This window comes from Argentina anserina, chromosome 2 (genome assembly GCF_933775445.1).
Source record: "Argentina anserina chromosome 2, drPotAnse1.1, whole genome shotgun sequence".
Classification (NCBI taxonomy): domain Eukaryota; kingdom Viridiplantae; phylum Streptophyta; class Magnoliopsida; order Rosales; family Rosaceae; genus Argentina; species Argentina anserina.
The window spans coordinates 7391005-7410328 of NC_065873.1; the positions used below are offsets into that span (position 1 = coordinate 7391005).

Here is a 19324-nt window from a genome sequence, read left to right on the forward strand (position 1 = left end):
AGCAGAACGCAAAGCTTTAAATAAAGTATATGCAGAACTTGAAAAAGAGAGGAGTGCTTCTGCAATAACATCCAACCAGACAATGGCAATGATAAAGAGGCTACAAGAAGAAAAGGCAACAAGGCAGATGGAAGCTTTGTAGTACCAAAGGATGAGTGATGATCACATGCATGACTTTCCATGTATTATAGGCTGGACCTTACTTATAAGAGGAATTTTGCAAAAAGCAAGAGCCTTGTGGGTGCGCATGCGTAGTGATGAATTGGTACCTCTAACGTGCGCATGATTAAGAACAGGTAGCCATGTGCCTTCTCTCACTCCTCTCTTTTAGATTCCCATACCTTCTGTTTGCTTGCCCTTTTAGGAAATCCAACTTATTCAACTACCTGGCCCTTTTTATTGTGTGCGACATTGTGGCTTCCATGTGTGATCGAAATTGGAAGCAATAATAATAATGTTGTGGTGTGGATGAAAAAGCATGCGCACTTGAAGCTTTTTCTTCAAGTGTTTGGCAGACCAAAAGAGCAATGGTGGAACTAGTGCTGACCTGATTGTTTCTCTTGGCTTTAGAAAACATCAATCTCTTCCTCTTTGGAGCCTATACAATTCACGATTCCATCATCAATGCAACATAAAAAGAAAGATCCATCCCCAAATCAATGAATATCAGCTCAAGCTTGAAGTGCAAAATGCTGGGTAAAACATGGAAGACAATGGCTTTATGTTTGATCAGGAATCTGATGATCGTCGGAAACATAAATCTCATAGAAGTAAAAAGAAGCATTCTCAAGAAGAGCACTCAAAACTTCAAAACAAGATGGATCCGATGAAAACACTGGTTCAAGTTATGAAAGTGAAAATGATGATCATTTGCAGAATGGTAAAAGGCACTCTGGAATAGAGCAGCAGTATAGGAAAAAGCAGGGGCACAAGTCCTCAAGAAAGGTTGTTATCCGCAATATTAATTATATAACCTCTAAGAGGGATGGAGAAAGTGGGTCTGAGGAAAATTCATCCAACGAGGACGGATATATTAATGGAATTCCATTAAATAGCAGGTAGAGGAAGTTGTTGGTTCATTGGAGAAGATACTTAAATCAAGCTCACGTCGTCAAAAAAAAAAGTGGAGGCAAGTTGCATGGCAGTGTAGATAAATCAAATGGAAATAAATTTAAAAGTGAAGATGCAAATACACCCGAGGGAGAAAAGTAAAATGCCAACTGTAGTGCTTTCCAGAATCTTCTTCATGAGGGATGAGGGTCCAAGTTCTTTTGCTACAAAATCACATGATATGCAGATTGAGAATGAATATATTTCAAATAAAACATCTGGTGAAGGGCGATCATATGAATTTAACCAGGAACAAGAGAAAGTAATGAAGCAAAGAGCAACTTCAAGCGAGTATCCAGTGGTGACTTGAGGGAAGATCGTGATAGGATGGAAACATTTATTTTACAAATAAAATAAATTGACGGAGAGATCAATAATTTTCCTTCATGTCGAACTAAATCTCGGAAGTCATAAGGAAATATTACTACAAAATTTGCGGAGCCTCGGAAGTCAGTTCCACAAATTCTTCAAATCAAAGTGCATACTTCAAACTGCGCTTTCGGCACGTGATGACGACATGTCTACAACACGACTTGAAGTAGGGGCATTTGTAGACATAACAATTTATTGAATAAGAAAACGCAACTACTTCATAAAAATTGATAAATCATTAGTTACATAACAATTTAAGAACTAACCAGAAATATATGAAATTGCACACGTGGCCCAAAAGTCAACAAAATTGGTACGCATCCGAATAAAACTCGTGTCAGCACATAAGCGGATTAGCGTAATTGAAGCTACGTGATTCCGACTTAAATCGAAAAATTGAATGTAATTGACGATTTGAAATGATAATTGGACATTTGGTTAAATTAATAAATTCTTTAACGGTTATAATTAAGTCAATTATTTTCTGTTTAATTTAGTTATGAGAATAACTAATTTTAATTTAATCGGAAAATACATATTGATTTAATTATATAATTAAAGAAATTTATTATTTTAGTATCATTAAAATATTATACAAAATATAAACATTGACACTATAAATACCCCCTTCAACATGAAGAGAGTGGACTTGAGAAGAAGAGAGAAAATCACTTGAGCAAGATCACTCTCGAGAAATCCCGAAGTCTCCCAAGTCCACGAAGAATCATTAAGCTACCAAATCGCTCGTTCTTCATCAAATCCAAATCCAAACTCAAGTCCACGACGAATCGTCAAGCTACCAAATCACTCGTTCTTCATCAAATCCAAATCCAAACTCAAGTCCACGAAGAATCGTCAAGCTACCAAATCGCTCGTTCTTCATCAAATCCAAATCCAAACTCAACTCCACGAAGAATCGTCAAGCTACCAAATCGCTCGTTCTTCATCAAATCCAAATCCAAACTCAAGTCCACGAAGAATCGTCAAGCTACCAAATCGCTCGTTCTTCATCAAATTCAAATCCAAACTCAAGTCCATGAAGATTCATCAAGCTACCAAATCACTCGTTCTTCATCAAGTCCAAATCCAAACTCAAATTCTCAAGATCAAGTGCATGTCACCCTTGAGAGCCAAGTTATATACATAGATTGAATCAGAGAAATTCACAAAGATTTTAACCCCGCGCTTGATTATCAATAAATCACATTTTATTTGTACACGTGTCTGCATTCTCATTTGTTTCCAGATTCCCGTTCTACGAAATGCTACACAACTATTGAAATTATAATTTTAAACACAACTACTAGCAACATAAGATTTTTGTGATATACATTATGCAACTCCCCATTTGCTCAGCTAGATGATATTCATTGTTTCCTTTTTAAGTATGATTATAGGAAGTACACTTCATTTACTTCACCCCACATCACTTGAATCATTCATCAACTTCACCTCTCTATTCACTTGTAGTGTTATGCAATCTTCTTTCCCAACCTATATCTAACTCTTTTTCGGAAGAGGGTACAACTCCCCTGACAACACTATTTGATCGGTTTGATTACTCGAAATCAATATTAACCCTATAAGTATCGTTAGTAGTATAAAAAAAGATGAAATCGTTACAAACCGGGGATCCAACCAGGGATTGGATCACAATCAAATAACAACAAATTCACAAAGAGATAAAAGTTTCGATGGATATGGATTAAGAACAGAAAAATAGAACCTAAACTAATATATACATGTGATCAACCAATCAACACACAAGTAATCACCAAACAGAAAACATAAAATAACCAATGAATTCGCATTCTCATCTTATGCATGCCGAGCCTTAGGGGTCAATTAGAGTTCACACATCACAACTAGGGCATCTCTAAATCGAAACATGATCACTGAATTCCTAACTTAGGGCATTAGAATACCTTAGCATGTCATTCTCAATCCTACCACTTCATTTATCTTTTAAGCATGTCACCTACTTAACAAATCAATATTGGTTATAATCTAGTGATTACTAACAAGTCAAGCATGTCACTTACTTTAACAAGTTAACAAGAACACTAGAGAAACCTATATGCAAAACTAACTTAGGGCCTTGAATCACATATAGTTTAAGCATATGAAAGAAAATCATTGAATTATGGCACATAAACTCACGACATACATAGAAAATTATTGAATAAGAAAACGCAACTACTTCATAAAATCTTATAAATCATTAGTTACATAACAATTTAAGAACTAACCAAAAACATAAATCATTACAACAAAAACCAAGGAAATCACAAACATTGTAAATAGAAGAAATGAGTTACACTTTATCAATCTTCATTAGGGGATTCAAGACAAAGAGCACGGTTCCTAATTGAATGAAAATCCTAAACTTTGGGCTTATGATTGAATAGAGAGGAACAAGATGGTGTTTACGGCTTGAATGACTTTGTAGTAACAAGGATGTGTTTGTGGGCAGAGCTTTGGCTTTCTTTGGTGCGAGTTGATGATCATTCTGATGTAGATACTTGCCTCTATTTATAGGAGAAACAAGGTCTCAACTTCCCCTCATAACCCTTGAATCAAAAGCAAATCAATTGCTGAAATAATTTTGTCGAGCCCACTGGATCTCCGAGTAATGTTTTCGTCACAACTTCCTCCATGAATAAGATATTGATGCGATTCTAAATTCTACATAAACTAGACTCATAGATATTTCTTTTCATATATGACACATCTTCCAATTCGTTCTTAGCTGTCCAGGGGAGTCCGTCGAAGTTGGACTACGAATCCTGGTAGATTTCTGATTCTTATATGAATTGGGTTTTAAGTGCATATCTTCAACCTCCTTAATATTAGAACATTTATGCATGAAAATATCTTTAATAACATCATTGGAAAACGAACTCCATGTCCAATATGGCTTTGACTTCACATCTCATGCTTCTCCATCTTCAACTCGGAGATGGTTTCCTTGTTCTCCTAGGAAATAGTCACAGCTTCACTTATCCTAATCCATATAGGATTTTTCTTACCTGAAAACAATAAGCAAGTTAGAAATAGGAAAGAATGAAAATAGGAAAGTAGTGTCATAGTCCAATAAGGAATCATATTTCAATATGGATTTACAACACTTAACACGTTTCGAACATAGAATCATACATATTCGAGTTAAGCTCTTCCTAAACACTTATTCTAACAAAATGAACTAAAACACACTAAATAAGAAGTAACAAAGAGTAAGAATAAAACACACACACACACACACACACACACACACACACACATATATATATATACAGTTCCTATCCAGACTGAAGGTTCACTCTGAAATTTCAGAGTGAAGTTCCAATTTTGACACACTTTTCGGTCAAATTTTTTCAGTATAAGTGATTCAATATTTAGGTATGTTATTCAAGATCATCTCTACAAAATTTCATCCAATTTAACAATGATTTGAGCTTTCAAAATTGAGATTTACACGAACGGTTCACGTTGAACAGTTTTAATTCATTCATTGATTTAATCTAATTTCAATACCTTAACGATGTCCGAATTAGATGAAATATTGTAGAGATGATCTTGAATATCATACCTAAATATTAAATCACTTATACTGAAAAGATTTGATCGAAAAGTGTGCCAAAATTGGAACTTCACTCTGAAATTTCAGAGTGAACCTTCACTCTAGATAGAGACTATATATATATATATATATATATATATATATATATTAAGAATGTCACACTTTGTGCTCTTATCACTATTATAGGAACAACATTCTATTTATTACGAATGTGTAACATAACCTTTCTTTCTAAATCCAACAGACTAGGGGCCTCACATGTATGATACAAAACCACAGATGCCAAAATAAAATTGTGAGCTAGTTTAGTGGCAAAAAAATGTTTGACAAATTAAAGATACCCTTTTCATTTAAAACATCATATAAACAAGTTTTAAACCTTTTTCTATAGAAGAATTTTTCCAAACAAGCAGAAAACATAAAGAAGAATAGACACTCGAGAGAGAAAATACTGCACAAGCTTCAGCAACATTTTTCGCATATTGTTTCCTATCCTGCTTTTTATAGTGCAATATATGAAAAATCAAAATAAAACCTGATAATATGAGTAATATAATTGGGTAGTTGGATGTTGGGCAACTATAATAATTATGTATGATGTAATCAAGCTACTTACACAAGGAATTATTATAGTTGCCCAACATCATACGGAATGCTTCAAGAAAATGAACCAATATGTCACCAATATTTGGGTATTGGCTTCAAATAAATTATTATCTAAACTATGATTCACCAATATGTCAGCCACTATATTTCTCTCATGATGAACATGCATTATGGAGCAAGACTCAAAATGATTCATCAAGAAAAATAGGAAAGGCTAGGTTTAGAAAATGAAACCCGGTCCTATCCTCTGGCACGACCCTAAAATCCCGCCATATATAGTCCACTTAGGCCCTTTTAATAATTGATTTAAAAAAAATATTTTTTCATATCTTATTTGCAATATAACTTACCATATTTTGTCATAGATTATATAAGGTTTATTTCTATAATTTCTATTTGTTGTGAGTAACAATAATTGATTTTGAATGATTTAGATAGATGATATATAAATATAACTACTTATACTTATATTTATAAATGTACAAAGTTGAAATTAATCTACAAATATATGTAAAATATATTTGTATAATTAATAAAGAATCTTGTGTAACACGTATGCACCAATTAACAAAATTTTGATGAAAAAAATTTAATAAATATATTATTTTTGTTAAATAAAAAAATTCATGTTTGGCAATTCTCGACTCTATTTAGTCCTATTTAGAAAGCCGGCTTGATCCGTCCTTTTAGCCTTAATGGAATGGGCCTTTAGGGCGTGTTAGGGATTGCATATTGAAGTCTCGACCCTATCCTACCCAGCCCTAAAATATGTTAACCAAAGTCGAGCCCGGCCCAACCCTACAGGCCGGAGCCCATGATGACCCCTACTTCTCTGGATAAAAAAGAAGAGGGGATTATTTCAGAACTGCTTATAATGTTGCTGTTTTTCGATGTGGATTTAGAACACAGTATTTCAAAACAGAACGTTGATATTTTTCACTCCTTGTGTAGGTCAAGTTGATATTTTTTGGAGCAGCTTGTGGGAACTGTGACACCACGTTTATATCCGTCCAGTGCTTGATAATGTCACAAGCATCAGCTGTGAGCTGTCAGAGGCTGAATATGCTGATAATGAGGTCAATGACCCATAGGTTCAAAGGCTGCTTCATGCTGTTGAGACAAATGCAGCATGTCTGCAATCACTGATGACTGCCAACAACTATGACTCATTCATACATTTGATAATTGAATTCCTTGTTCAGAGAGGCTTGAAGTAATTATGATCAGTGTTTTAAAACGCGAAGGCGTACCTGATAGGAGCACTTTGTGCGACGTTTTTAACATGTTTTTACCTCAATTTATACTTTGCTTAGCCCTTATTGTTGTATTATTGAGTCATTGAGTCGTAATAAGAGTCTTGAGCGGTATTGGATGCATTTTTGTGCTTACATGAGTTAAAACGCATAATTGGTTTAGAGTCCTAGTTTGACTAGGAATCCTTGTTAGATTTTGAAACTAATTATCTCTTACTTATGATTTTATTTTCTTATTTTCAGATTGGATTAAAGAGATAATTAAAGAAAAAAAGATGGAGCCAAGTCATGCAACAATTAAATAGAAGATGATCATTAAAGGCATAAAACATGGCATGTTTTAGGGAATAAAACATGACATGTTTTAGGGATTAAAACATGACATGTTTTAGGGATTAAAACATGACATGTTTTAGGGAATAAAACTTTTCATGTTTTATGGATTAAAGCATGGCATGTTTTAGGGAATAAAACTTTCCATGTTTTAGGGATTAAAGCATGGCATGTTTTAGGGAATAAAACTTTCCATGTTTTAGGGATTAAAGCATGGCATGTTTATAGGAAGAAAGAAGCAATTTCAAACCCTCCATCTTTCCTCTATATATACATGGCTTCACCTCTCAAATAGGATCACTTCTCATTAGCATTCAAGAGCCAAAACTCTACCAAAACACCACCATAAACTTCCCTCACAAATTAGCCAAGCCGTCCACCCCAAAACCATCATCATCTCCACCGAGTTTCACCATTGAAGACACACCTCCAAGGTTCCTACAACGTGTGATTCTCGCAACTCATCTCCATGGCTTCGTCTATTTGTGTTAATCTACAATTCTTTGTCTATGAAGATTGTAAGTTGTTGTTTATGTGGAAATATTGGTTTTGTATTTGTTTTAAATTTCAGTTGTATTTGATATTTTTTTGAGACTATGCCAAATCTATGTTCTTATAATTAATGAGTTGGTATTTCTATTGTTGTGTTCTAATCATCTTTCTCATATTTTTAGATAATTTTCAGATATGTGCATATGAATTTAGTGGTTGGATGCAATCCCTAAGATTGTGTTTGAGTGCTAGATTCATCAACCATATTGACACAAATCGAATCATGCCCTAAGTAGGTTCGGTTTGTGTTGATTAAAAGTGGTAAAAATTCTGAAAATTTGCATGTGAAACCATGGTGGGTGACGCCACACATGAAACATGTCTCCAACAAAGATTTGGTGTTTAAATGTAATCTTGTTTGATTTATACTCTAAGTGTTATTGAATTCGATTGCATGCAAATTTAGATTAGGCCCTAAGTCAATCTAAATGTTAATTGAAATCTTGCATGATTAGATGATCCCCTAAGGCTCTAATTGTATTGGTGTCTAAAAAGTATGTAATTGGTCGAATTAGAATGCATGATAGGTTCGAACTTGTAATTATGTGCTGTAATGGTAAATTGGTTTAAGTTTGTTAAAGAGAAGTCGATCATGTAAATAGTAATTTAGGTTTTATTTTAGTAGTTAATAATCAATCTCAAACTCCTCATTATTTGTTAACACTAAAAGTTTAGAATTCCCTTCAATTCCCCGGAAAGAACGATCCCTGCTTATTCTATACTAACGATGATGTTTTACAGGGTTTATTATAGACGTTTTAACAAAACGCTCTATCAGTACCTCAAGGCGTTTTTGCGAGAGCCTTAAGCCTTAACGCTTTAGGCGTAAAAGGCGTAAGCCTTACGACATAAAAATGATAAACACACCTATTTAAATGTACATATTATTCTTATACATACCACTTGAAGAATAACTTGAAAAACATAATAATTGTCATGCATATATATAATAAGTCAAGTAGCAAAAGTCTAGAACCATACAATTCAACAAATCTACCAACATAGCTTGAAATCAAAGTTTAAATTCTCAAAATTGAACAACCAAATATATAGAACAATTGTTAAAATATGCTTCATGCTTCAAAATCATCATCCTCATCAATTAGAAGATCCTCATCCAAACTATCTTCACCACCATCAAACTCATCAACACCATCACTGCAATCACTATCATCATCATTAATACTAACACGGTGTTCAAAAAGAGGGTTTGTATCATCATATGGATTCTCTCTAATGTCATCATCACCTATAATGTCGGCAAGGCGCATAGATTTTCTTCACCACCATCAAACTCATCAACACCATCACCGCCATCACTATCATCATCATTAATACCAACACGGTGTTCAAAAAGAGGGTTTGTATCATCATATGGATTCTCTCTAATGTCATCATCACCTATACTGTCGGCAATGTTCTAAAAATCCCCGCCTAGGACCGCCTAGGCGGCGCCTAGGCGCCCGTAGACCCTTGGCCGCCTCGATTTTAGGCCGATTAATCCCCGATTAATCCTCTGGGCGCTGGTTTTTAGCTGTCCGCCCGATTAACGCCTAGCATTTTTTAGAACCTTGAATGTCGGCAAGGCGCATAGATTTTCTTGGAATATTTTTTCTACCTATATAAAAATATGATAAACAATCAATAATAAAGTTAACAAATTATTTTCTAATAAAGTAAAAGAACATAGGCTTTTATTTACAACTTACTTGAACTTGTCACTTGAGTAGATTTTCTTTTGTAATTTCTAAGAGACTCATCAAGAATAGGCTCATCAAGAGGAGGAGTAGGCTCACGGGGAGGAGGAGTAGGCTCACGGAGATGTGTAGGCTCACGGGGATTAGATGCTCCTTCAGTTTTTTTATGTGATTTCCACAAACCAAACAGTTCAATAGAATGCCAATGACAATGTAACATAAGTACTCAAGAATGTACAAGAACGTTTCTAGGTATGGGGTTAAACATGGCCAATATTACTCCAACTGATGGCAATTCTCAGGTTATCTAAAACTTTATGTTACCCTATATCTCATCATCGAGCAACTTATATAGATCACAGGTCCCTAAGAAACTTCAAAGTCATACAATATTGTTATCTGTATTTCGTAAAATAAGGGGCTTCCCTCATATACATGCTTAGCTATAATGATCATTAAACAAAGATCAACGGTCACAGTCTGTAAGGCAGTTCTCCAATAAAACCCAAAACTGTCACAGCAAGGAATGCCATAAAAACGTGCCTGCAAACGTCGTGCCTCATCTGCCCAAGGACATAACCCAGGAGAACCATCTAGAGTATTGAACCATTGACTCTTCAGTACTATATTCAACTAATTTCAAATGTTTTGCAAAGGCTATAAGAATGTGCAAAGATTTCCAAGATATGGTTATATGTGATTGATGATCCTATCTTTTGTCTTCAAATCCACTGCAGGTATCTAACAAGCGACAAAGGAATTCAACCAATTCCGATGATCAAGATGCTTTTATTCCTTCTAATCCAAGGTTTTTCAATATTTTACTTCTGGAATGCATACCATTTAATAGATGACGATATCAAGCAAGAGATTTCAACAAAAACATTTTGGTTAAAGCTTCTGCTTTGTTCATCTAATGAGTTTAGCTTACCTTTCTATCAATAAGATTTGAGATTCCACTTTATCACAATTATACAAAGATATATCAGTGGCAGCATCCGAAATCAAATCAATGGTAAGATGAGTTAGATATATTATATACAAATAAAAGAGTGCTTTGAGGGAGGGGGTTTGGATCGGAGAGTCTCAATATCAAGATAGGATTATGGTACTTAACCGTAAGAACATCACAGTGAATTTCAAAAAATAAACAGAACCCAGCCCTCAGTTGAAGTGATTGAATGAACTCAATGAAGTCACTAACAAAATTAAAGCAATTTGTATCATACCTTCAAAGCCCAACCAACCGAAACTCCTGAAAAGAAGAATCACGATCTAATCGTTTGCTTCTTTGCAATGCAGCTCTTGAAGAGGAAGAAGAATAGGTTTGGCTGAGAGCTTGAGACTTTTCTTCTGTTTGTAACTTTGTATTGAGGGTCGAAACTCTAAAAGAGAAGAATCACCGATCACGATCTAATCGTTTTTCGTTTTCGTCTTTGCGATGCGGTGCTTGAAGAGGAGGAAGAATAGATTTGACCGAGGGCTTGAGAAATTTTGTTCTCTTTATTTTCGTTAACCCTCAACTGAAAACGACATCGTTTTTTGTCTTTCGGGTTTAAAAAAAAAACTTGGAAGCGCGCCTTGTATGTGCGTTTTTTACGCCTTTATGCGCTTTTTTTGCGCATGTGCGCCTTTCTAAAAAAGGCGACTCATTTTCGACTAAGCCTTGAGCTTTTTAAGCCTCATGCGAGTTTTAAGGCGAGTTTTTTAAAACACTGATTATGATGCAGAAAAGGTTCAGTCAACTTGGAGGCCTTCAGCTGGACAGAGATTGTAGGGCATTGGTGAGCCAATTCTCTAGCATGACTCAAAGAACTGTTAGAGACAAGTTCGGTCGCCTCACTCAAATGGCAACCATTCCCAACTTAGAAAAAGTCTCTGAGATTCAGGATTTCTGGGGTGTGAATTCAGGACCTACTAACTATTCTTCTAGTGTACTTTAATATAGCAAAATTTAGATCATGCTTCTTCCTGTCGTAAGTGCACATTCTTTTGTCATATTGCACTCCAAATGGGTTCAGAACCTTAAGTCTTTATCCGCTTGGGGATGAATGAAAGCCGCCCTCATCCCCTCATTGGAGAAATTGGAGGCTTAATAGAAAGCGCAGATGTAACTCCTGCAGCAGTAACTGACAAGCGTATAACGAGTGGTGATGCAAATGTTGTTCTTCAAGGGATTGTCAAAGTCCTCAAAATATGATAAGGAATAGTTGGAAAAGGCTACAAAGATACAATGAGGGAGGGAGTCATGGGGACTAACAGAGCAGAGAGGCCCGAGGTTCCTCCAGATCGAGTCGGAAGATCAGGATCTCCGAGCCGGAGCAGCACAATCAGCTCATGGAGTCAAAGAGGCTTCTCGAATCGATTGTGAGGAAGAAGCTCTCTGCCGCCGTGGACCACAGAGACCATGGCAATGTGCTGAGGTTCATTAGGCTCTACAAACCATCAGGGATAGAAGAGGGCTTACAACCCTATGTGAGTAACCTGAATGTGTGCCATTACAAGTTTTAGGAGAAGCCATCAAACCGTTTTTGCGTTGACTACAGAGCTGACTGATCCTATTGTCCTATTGGGTCTCAAACCTCAGCGTTAAAACGCAGCGTTTCGTAGTTCTGTCCATGTGGCAGGCACGTAATTCTCTCCATTTTCGAACATGAGAAATGATAATAAAAGTCTGTTTCTCTTTCATTTCCATAAATTAGAGCTAGAAATCCAATGGCCGTAACTAAAACCCAGACAACAAGTTACATGGTATATAATCATATACCATCTAATTCGCTAAACCTGTCATAAGTGTACTTGCTGATTTTGATCTAAAATAAAGTCACTCGATGAATTCTTTTAACCAAAATTGAAACTTGTTTATGACGCCTGGTTTTCTGGCCAGATTGAATGCAATAGATCTATACCTGACTCTGACTTCCTAATTCAAACTGTGAAATTGCTCTCATCTTAGTTCTGAGAATCAGGCAGCGTTTCTGCATGCAGTCCCAAATCCATATTCAACTCATGAACATGTACAACTATTGCGGCTTGCCCTCTAGTACTTGAACAACTTGCTCTGCTCTCGATTGAATGCCGTTCAGGTACTCAGAAAGAACACGTTGCTGGTATGAACCACCCTCCTGATAAAGAAAATCACAACCAACTAGCTGAAGCCTCGGGACCGAGAAAATACAACCGAAATGAATGCCAAAAGGGTTGTTCTCACCGTTCGGATCAGAGTCCGTTCAATCCTTTTCTTGATGACAGCATAGAGGTCTGGTGGTGGAATATCACCTTTGCCAATTGACAATCCATTGAGTAACAGCTTGTTCCATTCTTCCTCAGGTGCTGCAACAAATAAGAATGCCTATAAATGGCCCATATACACCAGACATGAACTAATTAAATGGAGCTCCCACTTAGCTGTTATAAAAAATTTAAAAAAAAAAGAAGATAAATTCATGAGGTGAACCTACATCCATCCTGCATATTGGACCTACTATAAAACGTATCTTCAAGGACACAGCGAAATAAAAATAAAATGATCAAAATGCAGAGGGAAAATCTTCCACATATTTCCTTTGTGCATCACAATTACTTGACACTAAACTACAAGTAAGCAATTCAATCAAAACTACTGAGGCATACATAATCAAAGAGTAAAAGCTAACGACCAAATTGAACAAGTACTAAGATAAAAACTCTAGCAGCAGCTGCAGCATTCAGTGTGCCATATACCCGACACTCGGAGCGGAAGAAAATTTGGGTCCCTCACTGACCTTGAAACAGACTCTTTCCACTGTTTCAACCCTTAGATAAGAAGACATTCTCAATGAGAGTTCAAATTACATCAGCCTAAAGGTGTTGATGTGATCTGAACTTAAGTAAGCTCCTGACCATTGAGTTGATAATATCTCTTGGGAGTACAAGATGCCTTCATCCGCTGTTGACACTTACACAGAAACCCAATGTGTTTTTTTCTTAAAAAGAAGATTCAAATTTACAACCTCATCTCCAAGGTATTACTTCATTATAATAGGAAGAATTGTTGATTTTAAAATACCCTAACAATAGCAAAACCCTCTAACACAAGACATACAGAAATCAGTTAACCAGGCATTCCAACGTCCCCATTACTTATTTACTATACATTGAGTCTATAAAGATGATCTAACAACCTATGCAGGTAATAACCTATGTAGCACAACAGAAGATAATGAGATGTGCAAATTCTCTTTAGTAAGAATCCAGAAGCTTCATCAAATACATGATTGGCAAATAAATAGTAGTAAAAGATTTTCTTACTGAATCTGAAAGAAGAGCAACACACCTTTAATTATGGTTTCAAGAAACTCCTCAGCCTTCAGAATTTCATCCCCTGAAAATTAGTAAACACATAAAATTAGCAAAACCAAATTCTGAGACAGTTCACAATTACTGAAAAAAAAAACTTGATGATAAATTTAAATTTTCTTTTGGGATGGATATTTCATATTTTATAAACAAAGAACAAACAAGGACAATGAATTTTGGCAGCAGGAACATTTATTCTGAGATATAATAGTTTTTTTTTTCTTATGGATAGGAGATAAATACTGTAAGCATATATTCTTAAGATAAAACGTGTCATGACTTATGACTCATGCCCCCCATCCAGTCACTTCAACCTTCTTGACTATGTGCCTTGGCTAATCAGTGTTTTGGTCAAATGCATTGACTCGCACAGACACTTCTTAGGCCATACATCTTTTTGTGAAAAATGTATCCACATGCCTCCAGAAGACCTTAAGTTCTGATATTATTTTGTGAAAAATGAGAGGCATATGGTATACCTACGATGACTTCACTTTGTTGTTTAGGAAGTCTAGATCAACCCGACACACAACAGATGTGCGAGTCAACAGATGTTCCTCCAACTAACACAACAGAAAAGATATCATAAATCATGGCTCAGACTTTTGACCAATGTTCTAAAAATCCCCGCCTAGGACCGCCTAGGCGGCGCCTAGGCGCCCGGAGATCCTTAGCCGCCTAGATTTTGGGCCGATTAATCCCCGATTAATCCTCTGGGCGCTGGTTTTTAGCTGTCCACCCGATTAACGCCTAGCGTTTTTTAGAACATTGCTTTTGACAGTGTGCAAACATGTCATTTCTCATGATGTGGGGGAACTCACTCATCGAGATCACCTAGGAATACTAGTGAGTAAATCAGTCTCCAAGAGATCGCTCAAAATACCCATAGATAGGTTTAATAAACAAGCAATGCAGAACTAGAACATGCTCATGTAGATCACACCAATAGACCAATGTATTTACCTGGTGCACAGAGTTCCCTAGTTGAAATGTCACCAAAAATAACAAAACTCAAATACATTAGGATTACTACCAAGGCATGCTCACACAACTAGCCACTACACCATATCACTTGCTTTTGTACAAGTTCAAGCAAACTATATGATGTGAAAACACAATGTGGACGCTGGAACTACCTTTCTTTGCGTAACTACGTTTGGATAGAACTTTAGAAGCGTAGAGTTGCAAAACCTTTTGTAACATAGCCTCAAGCCCTGGCTTATCACCATCTTCTTTTGCCTGCAAAAAAAAAACATTTAGCAAGTGTATCATATATGATGATCTTGAGATCCCCTAAAATAGTAGATTCAAGCCATACAACAAAATAAGTTTTCAGCTTGATTTGAGTTGGACAGACGCTTAGAAATTAGCATCTAACTCATCAGAGTGAAGGTAAAACTTTGGTAGCATTTGTGACAAGTATTGATTTTGAGTTTAAAATCTTTCCATTTCTTTATTTTGATACGAACTTTTACCCAGAATTTTCACATAATTTCCACATATTGCTTTGACTTAAACCATAAGGGGCTGTATGAATTTCCACATGAATTTTCACATCAAAACATATGATTGTAGTAGTATCACTTTGAACAAAAACAAAGAACATAGAATGAATGGCAATACTGAAGATAATGCAAATGTAAATAGATGTAGTAAAAACCCAAAATGCAGTTTTACTGCAACGGAAAGGTTGAGAACTTTACTAGTAGTATGAGATTTTACAGTTCCTACTGCAGAATATTCAGGCAGGTAGCACTACAAGCATTGAAAAAACTAACTTGTCTAAGCTGAGCATTGACTTCTGAAAGGAAGCCTTCATCCAGTAGCCCTTCTTTTTCCTTTTCAGTGATTTCCTAATGATAAAATAAATAAATAAATAATAATAATAAAAGAAACATGGAATAAACGATATTAAAAAAAATTCCCGGGTTTGCGTTGAAAATTAGATGAAGATGGACCATCAAACCGAAAGTATATTAGTTGCAGAAGAATGAGTAATAGATTAGTACACAACAATTTTACCATCTGAGGTCAGATTGGGCCAAACATGTGGATCAATATATTTGTTGGCGTGGACCATATGCACCTAAGTTGCACCTAAATGACTAAACGTAAATTGGAATAATGGAGCATGTCTTAGAATATTTGATGTAGTATTTTCATGTCCGGAGAAACCTAGGATTTATACAATGAGATGCATGTCTTAGAACATTTGATGTAGCATTTATTTACTCGTAACACAATTAACAAGCAATAATTTCATTTCTGATAAAACATAAATAGAAAAAGGGAATTGAAATCCACATACTACAATCCACACTCCTTTCCTCTTTTACTAACTTTAAATTTGTCTCTAGTAACATGTTTTTTGTCTTTTTATAAAAAGTTCGACTGAAAGAAAAGGAGTGTTCTGTAACCTGGATATCACTCCCCAAAGGGAATTCACTTCCCCCTATCTGTTTATTCTTGCTGAGAAGAAAAAAACAAGCAGATATATAGACTATTTTAACCGGTTAATCAAAATCAATTTTTCAGAGAAAGAATTAGAAATGCTAGTCATTAACTTCTTTAGTTCTCAGATACGTCATTCTCATCCGAAGAAGTGTGTTATAATCTATGACATCATTGCCAAACTAAACTTGTAATCCAGTAAGAGCAATAATAAGGACGGAAAAAAAAATTAACAAGACAAAGCTTGATAAGGACCCGCCTCCAAAGGTTACACGCTAGAACTAACCCTTAAAACACAATTGACTATATGCAATAAAGTGAGTTAAAAAAAAAAAGGACTCACTTTCTCCATTAATTTTAGAGACTCAGGATCTCTAGGAGGCCACTGAATCTCTACAACATCATCAACTACAGGTTTCAGAATCCCCTTGAGGACATCAGTAGCTGAATTTATCTTTTCCTGCAGGGAAAGGGGGTAAAAAGAGAAAACAAATAAAAAAAACTACGTCGTACTTGAACCACTCAAGAATAAGTTCTCTTTCAGTATGAGAGAAGAGAGAGGGGTAGGTACATTGGTCTTGTGAACAAGGCGGTCCACTATGCTCATTACAGATATAGCCAATTCCTCATAATCTTTCTGAAAAAATGCAAAAGAGTAAGCATTTTTACACAATTCTAGAACTGGAAGGAGACCAACAACGACATTATCATCATAAAATCAGAATTGACCAAGTTGAAACCATGCTTTATCATCTTCTGATTTGCAGGTATCAGTTCTTGCTGCAAGCCGTATCCAAAAGCCCTCGTTAAATGCCAACACATTTTCTACAACAAGCTTCTGAAGCTGTTCACAAAAGGTAACAAACAATAAGTTCCAGTGACATACGTACACATGCAAGTCAAACAACGCTCTGCTGCCTCTCAGGTAAGAAAATATTGATTAGCAATTGATCAGACAATTTATCCCTGGACTGAACATCTTTATAGATGAATCACATGATAGATAAATTTAGAAACAGTAGTGAAAAAAAGTTTACTTTAGTCCAAACTCCAAAGGTTTCCTAGCAGGCGAAAAACAGTACCAGATCTGAAATACTGACAGAATTGCCTTTATGGTCTTATGACTCTCATCTCAGTGTCAATTAACTCAAAAATTTAAATGCTCACTTACAGCTACTAATACTTCCTTCAGAAAACAATGCTAAAATAGGAGACGCAAGTAAGAGAATCCAATTCAGTTGAACTAGTTGCTAAAGAAAATGCAAAACACATATCTACTTACTTCAATTGGATTTGCATCCCTCAATTTGTCAATCAACCTATCAACTTCTACAGTCTTTTTAAATGCTTCCTCAGCATCTTGATTGACTGCACAGATCAAAGTTCTCCTGCTTTATTAGATTGAAACACTCAATTTACTATTGACAGCTCCATCAACCAAATTCAAAAATGCTGGAACCAAACGAGAGATAATTTCCTAATCAAATTACCATCCGCGGGTTCTATACTTGAAAATAAAAATAATTAAGACGACAATAACAGTACACCACCAAAGGAGAACAAACAGTTAGAAAGACAGAACAAGAATAGTCATTTCTAACTAACTGAATGGTACAACAGTTATTATTGTTTTTAAAGTAGTTTCAGTTGTCAACGAAATAGGCAGTACAATTTCAAGTAAAACATTCTACCGATGGCTACATGATTCATCGACTCATATATTATGTCAACTAAGAAGCTGATCAAATAAAATCGAAACACAAACGGCGGCACTCATTGACAGTGAAAGAATTACCTCTTCTTACAATCTATCAAATAAGCCGAACGCAACAGCCTCGGCCTCCACATCCCCGAAACCACAACATCTTCCGAGTTCTTTAGCAACGAAAAGCTTATACCAACCTATTCAATGTGTGAAACAAAGCGCAGAAAATCTGAATCAAAATCACTCACAACAGTATTGGCTTTCATTGGATTTGATACAGTAGAGACATAGAAATGCAGAGAATGAAGTAGGAAATAGTAAAAGAGTGAGAAGAAGAAGTACCTGGTGACGGTGAGAAGAGCATCGGGGAGGTTGCAGGGAGAGAGAGGAGGGCATGGATAGTGATGCGGAGGAAGCCATTGGAGTTGTGGCGGGCTACTGATGACCGTTCAAGTTTTTTCTTCTTGTGATTTTCTTGGCTTTATCACCTTGTGTTTTTGTTGTGGATAATTTTCAGAGGACGGGAGAGTTTGGGCCTAGAGGGGGTCCAAAAGTCCATGTTTCATGTTCTATTTTTTCCTTTCTTTTACATCTAATTAAAGACAACAATCCTTCAAAAAAAAATTTAAAGACAACAATCAAAGTAATTGGTCGAAATTAAAGACACTTAGAAATACTATTCTTCATATTTGTAATCTCATCGAAAATAAATTGACTTTACAAGGAACATGCTAAAAGTCTCTCTTTTAAGTTTGATGATAAGAGTTAATTGTCTTTTAGTTTGATGATGTGTGTGTGGTCAAGTGACTTAAGAGTCCCTTTCAGTGCAAATTTTAAAAATCATAGAGTATCCAACATACTGAGTTCTAGCTCTAATGACAAAACCTACAACATACTTCTTGTTGTTGATAACTAATCGGGTGCATCTTTGTTTGTTTGTTTGTTCGGGCTAATATAACTATGCCGAATAAGGAATCTAATTTAGTTAGTAACAATGTTTAGTGGCATTAGGTACAAACTGAAATGAGCTTATGTAGCGTCTGGTTTTCATTTTGACATCTTTAATTGGTCTTATGGTGGATACTTAAATGAGTTTCTTATAATAATAAAAAAAGTCGCATTTCATACGTGAAATTAGAAAAAAAGTCAGGTAAGATTTCAAAATTAAAAAAAAAAAGAGTCAAATTCTTAAATCCCTTATAGCGTTATCACTGAAGTTTGAAGTATTTACAAGAATGTCACTATGGCTATCTCTTGGCCTAAAACAACAATCAGTCTTTGAACCAATATCGCATCTACGCTTGCAGATGCCTTAGTGGGGAGGTAT

The 19324-nt window shown here is 35.7% G+C and overlaps 2 protein-coding genes across 4 annotated transcripts in view; one reads left to right on the forward strand and one right to left on the reverse strand.

Annotated features, from left to right (window-relative positions):
• The window catches only part of LOC126785020 (pentatricopeptide repeat-containing protein At4g01400, mitochondrial), a 40132-nt gene extending 28616 nt beyond the window's left edge, over positions 1-11516 (forward strand). Inside the window, exon 3 of the mRNA XM_050510588.1 lies at positions 11239-11516. The gene's annotated coding sequence lies outside the window, so the exon portion shown is untranslated. The remainder of the gene's footprint in view (positions 1-11238) is intronic.
• Positions 11517-12379: 863 nt separating this feature from the next.
• LOC126785021 (uncharacterized) lies at positions 12380-18474 on the reverse strand. 3 transcript variants are annotated; one of them, XM_050510592.1, is made up of 11 exons: positions 18340-18474; positions 18088-18194; positions 17575-17680; positions 17038-17136; positions 16864-16929; positions 16636-16752; positions 15620-15694; positions 14978-15080; positions 13819-13866; positions 12715-12836; positions 12380-12628 (listed from the first exon to the last, which is right to left on the reverse strand). In XM_050510592.1, exons 1-11 carry the CDS (start codon positions 18415-18417, stop codon positions 12527-12529), a joined length of 1023 nt encoding a protein of 340 aa, XP_050366549.1. In that variant the 5' UTR covers positions 18418-18474; the 3' UTR covers positions 12380-12526. The 3 variants fall into 3 exon arrangements, with proteins under 3 accessions (XP_050366549.1, XP_050366548.1, XP_050366551.1); XM_050510591.1 differs by having other exon boundaries at positions 17575-17683; XM_050510594.1 differs by lacking the exon at positions 15620-15694 and having other exon boundaries at positions 17575-17683.
• Positions 18475-19324: the final 850 nt, after the last annotated feature.